The sequence below is a fragment of the Hesperophylax consimilis genome, chromosome 14 (assembly GCF_061612785.1).
Source record: "Hesperophylax consimilis isolate HC1 chromosome 14, BYU_Hcon_1.0, whole genome shotgun sequence".
NCBI lineage: Eukaryota > Metazoa > Arthropoda > Insecta > Trichoptera > Limnephilidae > Hesperophylax > Hesperophylax consimilis.
In genome coordinates this window covers 29,450,634-29,465,444 of record NC_142849.1, presented here as the reverse complement: position 1 = coordinate 29,465,444, position 14,811 = coordinate 29,450,634, and the positions used below count along the sequence as shown (strand labels likewise).

Below are 14,811 nucleotides of genomic sequence, written 5' to 3'. Positions count from 1 at the left end.
ACGTTATATTTCTTAAAGACTCTGTCGGAAAGTTGAAGAATTTTGTGTATTTCCGCTTTGTAGTAAAATATAAATAAATGGAATACATCTGAATGTATCCAAAAAGGAAAAACTGTTTTTGAAAGGTGATAAAATAAACTATCAAATTTTATAAACTTATAATTTTATTGTTTACTTTCTCACAGGTATGGTATATTTTATTTAAGGGTATGATGACAGCTTAAAAAGGTAAGTTTTTAGTTTGGACTTGAATTCTGTTGGACTTGCTATGGATCTTAGTTCCGGAGGGAGTTTATTCCAAGCCTTCGGCCCAGATGCTCCGAAAGCGCGATCACAAAACTTAGTATTTGGCTTGCGCTTAGGTTCCATCAGTCTGCCTACAGCTGATGATGTTGCAGATCTAAGAGTTGACTGCCTCAGACCAGTGTTTTCCGGGACGCATAGTTCAGATATGTAGGGTGGGGACATTTCAGTGATGGATTTAAACATCATCCAGCATAATTTGTACTGGATTCTTTCAGGGCACTCGAGCAAGTGAAGGTTACGGAGGTGTTCTGAAATGTGCGAATATTTAGAAACCCTGGTTGTGAGCCGTGCTGCTGCATTAAACACTGAAACTCTAAAAATCCTCTATAAGTTTATTCTTCTCTGTTTCCTTATTTTCTTTACTTGTATAAACATAACATAAACCCTCTCAAAGAATGGTCCATTATGATGATTAATAACAATTATTTTTAAGCAAAACAACTGTGTATGACGATATACGTCCGGTAATAGTTTCACTTACGAAGATATGAAAACACTATCACAATACAAAATGTATCACTTCTCTTGAGTGACGTGACGCAGAAAGCAATCACTCTTGCGGCATTAAGTCTGTTGTAACAATGCTCTCAATCATAGCCACGTTCAAATACCATAGTGCTAAAGAGTTCCAACATCTAGAGGTGAGAGGTCTGTGGTCACGATCGTCGACTGCCCCGAGTTCGATAACCATAGCCACCGTTTCCTTTTATTACCGCCCTTGAGGTGATTTTCTCATGAAAACGGCGCTACACAAATAATCCATACAATATTATTATTATGTAGAGAGGTGACGATTTTTTTGAAGATAGAATCATGAAATTTGGAATCTGCCTACATATTATATTAAAAAATCACAATTTTTTAATTGCGACAATTTTCTTGAGGGGGCGCGACGTTGAGTACATACTCATGTTTCTTTTTAGGGTACAAGGATAATAAAATACAAAGGTGTTGTAAATAGGTGTTAATTATTTTTATTTATCAATTGACTATAGAGCCAAAAATGATATTTAATACAGCGGTGACATGAATACATATAGTGTGAGCATTAAAATATTGTTTTAGGTATACATATTAACTTGCGAAAGAGTTAAAAAAATATATAAATTAAATGATAATAATATGTTGACAGCACCAACATAAGATTCAAATCACTGGACGTTGCAAAAGCTAAAGAGTAACCATCTTGTGTTATAAATGCAAAGAATAAGTTGATCCGCACGAATTTAAAATACTTAAGCGATAATTTTACGAGATTAAAAAATATTTAGTTGGGGTGGTTTAGCCGTCTAGTTCGCCGCTGTGGCAGGCATCCTCGTAGCTCCGGCCGCCCGACTGCTCGGGGTTCAGCCTGATCATGTCGTCGATGCGGAGAATGGTGATGGCCGCCTCGGTGGCAAACTTCAGCGCCTTGATCTTAGAGATCTCGGGTTCCAGGACTCCGGCGTCTCTGTTGTTGACGACGATGCCCTTATAGAGATCCAGACCAATCCACTTATAATCTAGTTGGTCCGCCTGAAATAACAAGTATTATTACAAGTTGAATAACTGGGAAGACAATTATTAAGGTTACATTGATTTTTGTTCAGATCTGAGTGCATATCCAAACAGACTTATATTTCCGAGAACAAGTCACAGAAATAGGTCGCTAATGTTGTAAATAGTCATGCTACTATTCGTCAACATCCAACAAACAACGATATCCTAAGTAAGAACACGTTTGGAGTGTAGATAATTGATTTCTTTGGAGACACAGGAGGAACTACAGGGATATTCAATATTATTGAATACTCAAAATAGGATCAAAATTGAATATGTTTGAGGTGTTGATACATACTAACTTGAGCACGAGAATCTGTGAAGGTTTTCAACAATCTCAGTTAGGTTAGGTTTGGCTTAACATTCAAAAGAGTTGTTTTAATGCTTACCTTTGTCTGGCTGGCATTGTGGTAAGCCCTCAGCTTGGCTACCAGGTCAGTGGCGTCCAGCGCAGCGTTTACAGCCAGGGTCTTGGGGATGACCAGCAGGGACTGGGCAAACTGGGCGATGGCCAGCTGCTCACGAGATCCCTAAACATTACATGGGCAAATTATAAACAGATAATCATGCTTTACACTATATGCAGAACTTCCATCTCCGGCTCCCAGCCATCCGCTTTGTCCTCAGGCGATCCCGTCCTGCTCCAGTTTTTTAATTATACGGTTTACAGAGGAACATTAGAATGACAATATCATTAAATGGAAACCTTGATTGGGAAAGTGAAGCAGATATTGCTAGTGGTGTGCACCTGGGAATATTCCCCGACCTAATATAAATTCCCCAATGTCGGGATTTTTTTATTTTTATGAAAGTTATTCAGAATGAGGTTGTCTTTTTTTATGGAAATTTATTAAAATTTAAAGACTCAATATGTAATGTCAATAAAATTCGTGTTTTGATATCTCCAAAAATGTCCAAGTGTGAAGTGTGTTATGACGTCACACGAGATAATTCATAATGCTAATGGCTGTAGTGCTGTGGCAGTCATTGTATGTACCTTGACATCAGGAGCTTTTCAGACGGGTGCAAATATAAATATTTTTGTTCCATGATAAATAACACAAAGACAATTCAACACACATATAAAAAGTGATATAAAGTCATTGTAACGGACGTACTGCTCCGTGATCTAGCGGCTTCGGGCGGAACCTGGGCTACTCAGCGGGGACGCACGCCACTGCGCCGCGCCTGGGCTACTCAGCGGAGACGCACGCCACTGCGCCGCGCCTGGGCTACGCGGCGGAGTACCAACCGACAGCGGCGCCATCTAGCGGCTTCGGGCGGAACCTGGGCTACTCAGCGGAGACGCACGCCACTGCGCCGCGCCTGGGGTACTCAGCGGAGACGCACGCCACTGCGCCGCGTCCTGGCTACTCAGCGGAGACGCACACCACTGCGCCGCGGCTGGGTTACGGACCGACGCCGACGCCGGCGCCCCCGGGCGTACCTACTCAGAGCTACGCAGCGGAGGCGCAAACCACTGGCCTTCCACAGACTGCGGCGCCCCCTAGCGGCCCCGGTCACAGCCTCACCTACACAGTGGGGGGAGAACCCACTGTGCCACAAGCCACAGCCCAGACTGACGATGTCATTGAGAGCTCGCGCCGCGCCGTGAGGGCTCAAACCGGGACGGAGAAAAACCACGCTGCGGATCCACTCACAGACGGCGCTCCCCCAGGCGCCGCGACGCTGCGAGGTGGACCAGAGCCGCAGTACGGCTATCCCGGTGTGACCCGCGGGCCCGCCCAGTTCCCAGCATTTCCCCCGAGTGCAGACTCGCCATCGCAGCCCCCTATGGATGGATACGGGGCTTTCAACCGCGCAGACGAGGCAGCGAGGCAGACGCGGGACTGGGTGAACCAGGGGAGTGTCCCTCTCGCCCAGGTGACGGCCATGTTTGCCGACGCCCTCCGGCAGTCCCAGGCCGGCGGTACACCCCGCTCCCACCCCGAGGATGAGCGGATGGCGTCGCTCATCGCCCGGCAGTCCAGCGCCAAGGACCTGCCGCCTTACGCTGGTGACGCCATAGAGTGGCAGGCCTGGAAGGCACAATTCCTGCAGTCGACGGGATGCAGCCACCTGCGGGATGACGGCGGCCGAGAATTTGATGCGGCTACAGCGTGCCCTGAAGGGAAAGGCGCGCGAAGCCGTCAGCCCTCTCCTCCTGGACCCGGCGCAGGTGCCGGAAATCATGGATGTCCTGGAGCACCGCTTTGGGGGCGCGCACTCGGTCGCCGCGGTCATGTTCGACCGGATAAAGCGGCTAACCCGACTGCAAGAGGACGCATCGACCGAGGCTCTGGTGGAGTTCTCGGGCACGGTGCAGAACATCGTGGCTTCGCTGGGGAATCTGCGGGGCGATTACCTCTCCAACCCGGCCCTCCTCAGCGAAATCGCCTCGAAGATGCCGTTAGCCCTACGCCTCTTGTGGTTGGGTAAGGTGGCCGACCAGACGCACGCGGCCACCGTGGTGCAGCTTGCCGCGTTCCTGAAGCGGCTGACCAACGCGGTGCCGCGGTCGGGCCTCACCGACAATGGCCGAGCAGCGCGGCCGAGCAGCTCGGTCGAACATCAGCGGGCCGCCCGCCCGTATCGTGAAAATGTGCACGTGATCGACGAGCGGCCGGAACCCCGCAGTGAAGTTTGGTGCACACTGTGCAAAGACGACTCGCACAAACTCTACAAGTGTCCCCGATTCGCCGAAGAAACAATCAGTGCGCGTTGGGAACTTGTGAAAAGCGCACGGTTGTGCTTTAAGTGTCTGGACGGTGTGCACCAGACAAAACGGTGCGAGTACCGGACCAACTGCGGGGTGGGGACGTGCAGGGCCCCGCATCACCGCTTGCTGCACGATGACGCATACACTCGTGACCCCGAGACGCACACAGTCACGAACACGTGGGAAAGTGAGGGACAAGTGCTAATGAAAGTGATTCCGGTGACATTGTGCGGCCCCGGGGGCCGAGCGACCGTGCACGCGCTGCTTGACGAGGGCTCTGCAATAACCCTAGTCGAGGCAGATGTTGCAGACATCGTTGGAGCCGCGGGTCCGGTACGTGGCCTGCGAATTCGGGGCGCTAATGGGATGTGCTCATCCGATGCTACGTCCCGGCGGGTGAGACTGTCGGTGCGCGGCGACGGAGACGCGTTCACGGTGACGGCCCACACCGTAACGGACCTAGACCTCCCACGGCAAACAGTGGCCGGCCGCCGGCAAGTGAAACCACGGCTGCTGATCGGACAAGATAACGGGCTGCTTATCGTGTCGCGGGAGGTGCGGAAGGAAGTGAGCGGCCAGATGACGTCCCGGACAGCCCTCAGTCGCAGTCGCAGCACGCCTCTTGCTAAAAAGGTGTAGCCGAGCTCCACGGGGGGAGTGTAACGGACGTACTGCTCCGTGATCGGACGCGGTCGCCCCATATTAAAATCCTTTATTTTCCTTAACTTTGCCTGTCTTTAAATTTAATAAACTGGAGTAAATTATGTAAAAATGAAAATGTCAATGAATATATAAACAATAAATGAAACGTCGGAGCTTGGCTAGGAGACACGGGCAGAGAAGTATACCGAGAGAGCTGGTGGATTAGTAGCATTTAATTAGTATAGCATTTAATTCGGGCACGGTTATGAGAATCGTGCTTATACGAGAGGGAACGTTCGGCCGCGACCCGAAGCAAAGGGCCGTGCGCCGTCATAGCGTACGAGGTGGTTTGCCGCCCGAACGTTCCACCAGCGCGATTCTGAGGACCGTGCCCGAACAAAGAGAGGCCGTGGTCACGTTCGACCACAGGGCCCGAAATTACCGGCCGAGAGGCGGTAGCTAACCCGGCGGCGGGCCGCGGGCGCGCCACAAAACACGGGCCTCGATTCCAGGAATCAAAGAGAAAGCAGGCCCGTGTGAGCGTCGCTCGGCCAGCGAAGGCCGCCGGGGTCTTATAAAACGGGAACAGTCCCTTGAAACATTAGATATCCAGCAACCGCCACCAGCTCTACACTTCTCTCTGCTCAGCCTTCTACCTCGCTCCGACTTCTGACTCTACTCGCCTTCTCTTCTTCTTCTGACCCTCGCCTCACCCCGGACCTCTCTGCCCCTACGACAAGACCCGGACTCTACAGCAAGGACGAGTACTAGCATCGGACCAGCTACAACGGCTTCAGAGACGGCCCCGTTCTACCCCTCCACGCCACTGAAGGAAGACATCTTACGCCTCCACGGATTGGGATCACCGCCCCGTTTACAGTCTTGTGTGTCACGCATTACGTCTGGCACAGTCATTAAAAGCGATGAAAAAAAACTAACCCAGAAAGCTAACCTATTTTTTGTTTCATCACTTTTTAGGTGTGTTGAATTGTCCGGTTCCCAATCATTTTGAGAGTTTATATCTTCAGTACTATTCGATACTTTCCAAAAATTCTGTTCTCAGCACGCTCTAATTAAGATAAGATACATTTGTAAATAATATTAAATTTCATTGTAGGCGACAACCTCATGGAGATTGCACCATTCAGATGAAAATTTCCCCATGACTAGAGATGGCCCAATAATGAGATGATAACTTGAAAAGGGAATTACCAAGTAAAGAAACATTAAATAAAATATGAGGAAATTTGATTTGAAAGCAGCGTTATAAACTAGGAAGATGTATGAATGGTTATGTTATATGGTGACTCACCAGTGTGGTGGCAAAGTTCTCCAGGTAGATGGAGAGGGCAGCCTCAACGCAGCCACCGCCGGGTACCACCTTCTTCCCCTCGAGAACACGCTTCACTACACAGAGAGCGTCATGCACGGAGCGCTCCATCTCATCACAGTATGTGTCGCTTGGGCCGCGCAGGATGATGGAGGCTGCAGAGTGGGCCTTGGGGCTGAAGGAAAACAGTCATTATTTTCGCTGAAATAAAGACGATGTACGCTGACGTTGATGCTGATTTCGGAGTTGCCAAATTGTAGTGATTACACCCGGACATAGTGAAAAGTAGGTGGCACAAGTGAACTGAAGTGTCCCAAAGTTAACCTATCCTATTAACTTTATTTCTATGTTAACTCTTGACTGTAGATTTGAATGTAAACGGATGTTACTACTGACTTAGTACTTTTTGGTATTACCCACTTACAACTGCCCAACATTGTATTTCGCCATTTCATTTGATTGAAATAAAAATTCCATAAAGATGGATAAAAGAATGTCTGTATTTGAAATTTAACCAAAGAATGGTCAGACTTTTGGATCACAATACACGCCCTTATCACATTTCTTGTGTTCTTCCTTATTTTGTGTTAAATGCTAGATAGAAGGCTCAGAGGTTTTCCTCAGGGCGTGAATGGATGCTTTAGTGCTTGTGTGTACAGTTATAAGGAGTCTGCTTTTACTTTTCCACAAAAGTTTATATTAACTCACCCTTTAATGAGGATCAGCTCTTCATCACAGACGAGGTCTTGGACAACTTCTGCAGCTTCACCAATCATCTTGACATCGAAACTCTCCTCGCCTACAAAACAAAAAAGGTTAAATTATTAATATTTCATTGTTTTTTCATACGCATTGTCAACAGCATATTCATCATATTTTATATTAAGTGCCAAATCATAATGTTAAGCCGCGTACTCATAAGTGAGCTGTAACCATAAATCACAGTGTAGATGTGGTGAGTCGACTCTCATATACAACACAGCTTGGTTACTGTGCCTGTAATGGTACATCATGGTGATTTTTTAAATTTAATTTTCTGACTTCATGTCTGGGTTAAATCTTCCCCACAGGAAAAACTAAACCCTTCCACACACTTTTCCAAAAATGATCATCTAGTCAATCCACATTATGCAAGTGCATTATATAAGCATAATAAATACAAAATAATACAAGAACAACACGTCAAATCACCAGAGATCAAATGGGAAAATAATAATAGGAGATTTTTGAATAGCGACATCAATGATATAAGTTATTTTTTGAATTTTGTCATGTAAAACTATATCGGGTCTATTATGACTAATCGTTCGGTCTTTTAGTATAGTTTTATATTAATATATTTTATAAAATTAATTTTCTAAAAATGAATTTGGTTCGTATTTATAATATGGTACTATATTACGGCAGTCAATCAAGTTATGTTTAGTTACCAAACTTTGGTGAATTATTTTTAAAACTTGATTATGCCTAAAAGTACATATACTCGGACGGGGCTAATATAGAACATCCCAATATAATATGTTCCATAGTTTCCAGAAAAGCCAAACATTTTCTACGTAAATCATCAATTTGATTTACAATATCTTTGATTATATACATCTGGCTATGAGTATGCAGTTTTACAGGATCTCTTCATCATTTCCCAAAGATTATAATTAAATTCAACTGCTCATCTTTCAAGATAGCCTCGGCCATTTTAGTTGAGGAACAATAACAAAGACTAATGAAATCAAGACATTAACATCACAATCTGCACACTTGAGTGGGACTGCGCTTGAATAATCATTGAAATTCGAACATTATTAGACGAGATGAGCACACAAAGTCCAAAGCTGAATGCCAGAAGGCTTACGAAGACAATAATGAAGTTCTAAAGAATTGCGTGCCAGATCTGGACTGGCTGATTTGGGGAGACTCTTTGACCACCGCAACTGGTATTCTTGACCCATCGCCTTACACTAGAGTGGGAGGGATATAATCATATGTGCGTCACTCCTGAACACATTGATCTCTAGATTCCTATCTTTTACCTTCTCAGAACTTCCTTAAATTAAAAAAGGCCCTCCACACAGCATCCCAAAATATGACATAGACCCTGAGGGAAATTTACCTCAGGGACTTCTGTGTGGAACTAATGTTAAAAAGAATAAGGTGAACTTAATTCATTGACCCACCTTCCAAATTAGTGAGAGAAGTAAGATATTTGGCTCCGGTTGCTTTGGCGATCCTCTTCAGATCTGTTTTCTTACACCTCCTGACAGCCATGGCTCCCGCCTCCACAAAGTACTTGAGGCAGAGGTCGTCGATCCCTCCTGTGCACAGGACCACATTCACTCCGGTAGAGAGAATCTTCTCAATTCGCTCTTTGGTGATGTCGAGTTCACGAGCGCGGATGGCTTCCAGCTTCTCGGGGTCTGTTACCAAAACCTGCAAGTATAAATTTAAATTATGAATAAATATTATTCAGAATCTCCTGGTCATTCTTTTTATAAGATCACCATGTAAGCGCAATCAAAGGCAAAAAAAAACACCTAAATGTGGTCTCAAACTGAAGATGAACATTCCTAAGTTACAAATAAACTGACAATATTTAAAAAATTTCTAGCACCACCACAGTAAGCGGAAAATGTTGCTTGTGTTGTGATAGAGGACTTAGCCAGCCGAGGAATTGAACACACTATGCCTGGGTGGGACCCAAATGCGATGCCAACTCAGCCACTGACCGGTCGTTGTTGAAACTTGAGTGCTAATTAAAAATCAAGGTTTTGCCATTAATGGTTTACGTTTGCAAGCTGCACTAATTTTACATTTGAAACTCACTGATTAATATATTTTTAAATCATCAAATATTATGAAAATACCTGCGCCAAAGTTCTTTGTTGTTCAAAGATTATTAACACAGTAATAATGTAATGATTTGCACAGCACCATTTTCATATTCCACTATAAATATCAGAAGAAAAAATTATATTTTGGGAAGTGTTTAACGTAACACACTTCGGGCGGGAAGGATAGTTGTACCTTTTACACCGGTCCTATTTGAATGGCAGAAAAGGCATTGCTGTAAGATAATTTTATATTAACATTTCATAAAGGGTCCCAACTATCTGTATTTAAAAATGTGAACCAAGCCTTCCTCATTTTTTAATTCTTGTCTTTTGTGTGGAAGAATATTTTATCAAAAGAAAACTATATTTGAACCCGTAGAACAGGTAATACATTCTTACAGTTATCGCACCGGAGATGCGGAAGTTTTTTGTTTTTTTTGTCAGATAAAATACATATGTACATTTTTTTAGAAATAAAACATCACTAAATTGCTCACCACTGACTTTAACTTCAGTTTATGGAGTAGTATTACGAAAGTAGACTTTAATTTCAGAGAATAATTTTATAGTTGTGGTGTGGTGAGTACTATGCAAAAAAAATGCAATTCAAATATATGTATTATATTCAAAGATATAGCTGCTTCAAACAGAATCCATTTTCTCAAATGGGATCCTTGTTTTCGCCCGCTTGAAATGTGTTAACAGATATTATTAGCGGAATGTTTTCTAAGCAATATATAAGTAGTTTTGTTTTCAGGAGGGAGAGGGTAAAAATGATGTATTGAAGAACATACCTGGACTCCCATCTTCATCTTAGCCTTCTGCAGTGAGAAATCAAGGCAGGCGATCTTGGCATCTGTGACTTTCTTCACCATGGCTTGGGAGGCCACGGTGCAGTTGAGGGCGTAACCATTGACCAGGACACTCTCTCGAGTGCTCTTTCCATGGGCCTTGAGTACATTCACAGACTTGATTGGGTATAGTACGTTTCCTTTGGCATCGGTCTGCTTCACGGCGTTGGCGGCATCCACCACCATCTCCGAGAAGAAGTTCATGTCGGCCCCGATGATCTTGGAGGACATGGAGGTCTTGGCGCAGTTGATGATGCACTCTTTGCCGAGGGCTTCCGTGGGGATGGAGAGGTTGTCTGTTATGTATTTGCAAGCTTCCTTGCAGGCTAGTCTGTACCCGGCAATAATACTGGTGGGGTGAATCTTTTGCTTAACCATATCGTCGGCATTCTACAATTAAATTAATTTACATTATTAGATACAAAACCTCATTTCTACTTCAAACACTTAAGGCAGTATTTTGTGACAGGGTTCAACATAAATTATTACAAAACAGTATAACTTTATCTCCAACAACTCGGCATCATGCACACACTGGATCGAAATGTAACAGGAGATAATATTTTCTGCAGTTTCTTACTGCAGCATTGCGTATATAATCTTTAATTAGAATATTATCCCCATTTAAAAAAATCAACTCGTAAAAAAACAATTTATGTTTTTACTATAACACTCCTTTTTTAAAATGTTTTTTTGGTTTGAAGATTGAACCTTCCTACCCAGGAACTGGAGTCGACAACTCTCTCAACTGAGCCAAATCCCGATAGGATAAGACTGACATTTATTGCGCATTAACTGCAGTAACATTGAATTTTGTCCGCGCCTGTGTGCATGATTGCCACCAAAAGTTGATAGAATGCATTATCATCGACATTGAATCTATCTACTAAGTTTTAGCTCGATCGGATGCCGGGAAGTGGGTTAATTTCTACCTCCAAGATTTGCATTGTGTGATGTATTTGAAAATAATTCTTTAGTTGCGTGAATAGCACATCTGACATTTTCCAACATGTCTGCATAAGTCAGATTTTTCATGTAATAAAGTGTTAATAACAAACCTTAAGGAGTTCAGCAGCAAGAATGACAACGGATGTGGTTCCATCGCCCACTTCCTCATCTTGAAGCTGAGCCAGCTCAACCAAGACTCGGGCGGCGGGGTGTTCTACTTCTAGAAGCCTGGAAATAGTAAAAAAAAAAACAATCAATGCACGGCCACTAATTTAAACTAAATGTCTAAACATTGACTTACAGCACCCAGGATCACAATAACTTGTGTATCAATTGATCCCTCCTTTAACATAAAATGGTCAATTCAATTTGAAACTGAAGGTTAGTGCAGTCGGCATTTTGAAAATTTGTCATTATTTGAACTTTTCTGTCAAGTCGCTGAAAAATGTATTGCAGTTTTGTCCAATCACTAACAAAGCTTTTGAATAAATTGATTGAAAAAACAGAAAGGTGTTGACTACAAGTTGAAATACTAAATAGAGTTTTCACGTTAGCTGTTTTTCCGCAGTGGGCTTAATAATTGTCTTTTTTGACAGCAGTAGGGCCATTCTCAGGTCATAAAAAACCAACATCACAACACTTAGGGGGTATTTCACTATCTCTGATTATGTTCTGACCAAGCACTCATCCGCGGAATAGTCATTTTTTCGTTTTCACTATATCTGAATAACGCTAACGCTCAGGTTAAAGTTAGATTTGACTAATCAGTGCTCGAACTTCACGTTAGGCGCTATTCCTCGAATCAAAGATGGCGTCAAAACATTCCGAGTTTAACAGCTGAGAAGTGAGTCGAATTTTGTAGAATGAATTTGAATGCTTGTATGATCCATCCTGAATTATTTGATTGTGTTCAAAATAAGAAACAATGTATTAATTCGACACGAATCTATCTAAAATGACCTGATAATCAACATAACATAACCAAAAAAATGCACACTTCGCAGTGTACGGACTGTGACGCATGACAGCCGTGGCAGTAGGTGGAATAACTGCAAACATTTTGCGATGTTGCCAGACTATTTCGAGTGTTATCTATCCGGAAGCTAGAAACAATGGTGAAACGGTCGCCGTTGAATAACGAAGTTATTCTGATCTTTAAATCCAGCCAACGGATAGCTAGTCAGATATTTAGCCCGACATAGTGAAATACCCCCTTAGTCCTGGTAGTCTGAGACTATAAGTACAATAATTTGAAGGTAATAATAATCCAATTAGTGGAATTCTTCAATTTATCACTAAATAAATACTAAATATTGCATAAACTTATTGAATTCCACCATATGCTTAATTATAAATAGTATTTGGTCTCAACTTTACTACAAAAAAAAAACTAATTATGTCGGGGGAGATGGTGAAAGATGTATTAAAGTTCCATTTTTCTCAAGCAAAGTTAAGTTTGAAGGTTAGGAAATATGCATAAATTATCAAAATAACGCAAAAAAAAACCTATTTTGGGCATGTTCATTCAAAACCCCAAATAATTGTCTTCATTAGAAATTAAGTTGAAATCAAGTTTTGTTTTTGTTAATAACTTTTGTGTGAGGCGGAATTTGACAACTTCCGTTGTCAAATTAATACTGTTGCTGGGGCAGTTCAGTTATGTATAAAAGAAAAAAGTATCTATAATTTTACTATACTACTTTGTAAAAGCTACAAACATAGAGAAACAAAGGAGAAGGAACCTTCTTACCAGGTAATTTTTTTTTTGTGATTTAGTAGTAATGAAAGGAATCCAGAACATTCCATATTCTTTTGAATTGGTCTATGGAATGATTCTAGAAACTTCATTTGTAAACTGCTTCATGGGAAGCCTAAGGCGTTAAAAGATACGGTTGAGTAACTGCAGTCCAAAATCATTGAACTTAAAAAAGAACACCGCTCTTGGGCGGGGTTGTAGAAAGAATACATATTTGTGGCATTGAAACTGAATTTTTTATATGAATTATCAGGCGTAGGTTCTGCCTGGCAAAAATTGTGCAAACATTATTCAAATTGATAAAAAAAAAATGTAAGAAAAAATAAACTTAAGATTTGTATTGTAAATATTGAATCTAATGAACTTAAATTTCAAAGTAAATACTCACTTTAAAATGGTAGCACCATCATTTGTGACAGTAACATCTCCAATGTCGTCAACAAGCATTTTATCCAATCCCACGGGCCCTAAAGAGCTCTTTACTATATTTGCAATGGAACATGCTGCCATAACTGAAAACAAAAGAAACAGTTTTTGAGGTGTGACAAAATATAACGCCTACACAAAACAAAATAGGTTATAAAAATTACTAACACTATTACGAAGTTAGTAAGAATCTTAATCAGACAATGGTGGTTTGTTATGTTTATTTTGATATAAATACATGTTTTGAAATCATTATTTTTAATTCAGAAGGTATATAACATCACGAGAATGACAATCGGCGAAGCATGTGATACACCGCGTGCATTATGGGAAGGGTTTCAACGGTACAATTTTGTATGATTTCTTTTATATAAAGCGTTTATTTTACCATTTTGGGTCCGTACTGGGGCACCAGAAGTTCTGGTGCCTGCGACTGATAGAGCACTCGCAAGTGTCGACATTTTCTAAAAAATTATTCAGGAAGGTCTTTCTAGAAACAAATGCGGCGATGGAAACAAAACTCACAGACGAAGTATTATTACAGAAGTGAAACTTGCTACTAGTGGTACTTGCTCGCCAACCACAGACAATTCCATAGACGGACGTCGGTAATTACCATAAACATTACGACATTCTATTGGCAGGTACTTACCTTCTAAGCCATAAAAAATAATGATACAATCCCAAATTACATAATAGTTATTGTACAATTTACTGCTTTTCATATGAATTTTGGTACAGAAATTATCCTAGAGAAAGTGGGTCCCCAATTTTAAGGGGTGTCCACTAAAAGGCTATTGTCCATGTAGGTACTATCATCATTTTCTATAGTTTTCACACAGATAAAAAAGGCTTTAATATTGTTGGTGTGTATGGAATGTAACATTTCCCCCTTATTATTTTTTGAACATAAAACATTAATATTACACGAACTTTAACGATAGCAAAAAGAAGAAAATGAAATCTGCCATAGGCAGCTGCAGGTTCTATAATTTTTCTTAATTTAATAAACAAAATAGTATAAAGTTTTAGTTATTTTGACAAATATAAGAAATGAAGGACCTGATATTTTTTTTCAGAATCAAGACTACAAATAATTTTCACTGTTGTTTTTACTAATTCATGTTATCCACTTTAGTTTAATTTGAATGAAAAATAATAAGGGACTCACACCTAATACACAAAGCTAGAAAATTTTCTAAGTGCGCATATAAGGGGAGTGTTAGTTGATTAAACCCCCCCCCCATCGGACTCAGTTTTGCGTAAAAGAAAAGAGAACAGTATGCGTAGATTACATTCCTTGAAAATACAACAATTTTGCACAACCTCTTTTATCAATGTAAATAAAAAGGTGTTGGTAAGAGGTCCCAAAAAAATTCTATTAAATTTTTTCAACCCTCCCTTCTCACCTCCCCCCTACCAGGGTCAAAACCCTTACAAATATACACAATTTATATTTGAGGTCC

General features: G+C 41.9%; 1 protein-coding gene across 1 annotated transcript; it reads right to left on the bottom strand.

The window, feature by feature from the left end:
* Positions 1–1,255: 1,255 nt before the first annotated feature.
* On the bottom strand, positions 1,256–13,910 carry CCT1 (chaperonin containing TCP1 subunit 1). The gene is made up of 9 exons (XM_089639360.1): positions 13,734–13,910; positions 13,308–13,431; positions 11,274–11,391; positions 10,159–10,605; positions 8,711–8,963; positions 7,245–7,335; positions 6,519–6,711; positions 2,235–2,375; positions 1,256–1,821 (listed from the first exon to the last, which is right to left on the bottom strand). The coding sequence occupies exons 1-9, from the start codon at positions 13,804–13,806 to the stop codon at positions 1,588–1,590; spliced, it is 1,674 nt and encodes a 557-aa protein (XP_089495486.1). The 5' UTR covers positions 13,807–13,910; the 3' UTR covers positions 1,256–1,587.
* Between the last annotated feature and the right edge of the window lie 901 nt (positions 13,911–14,811).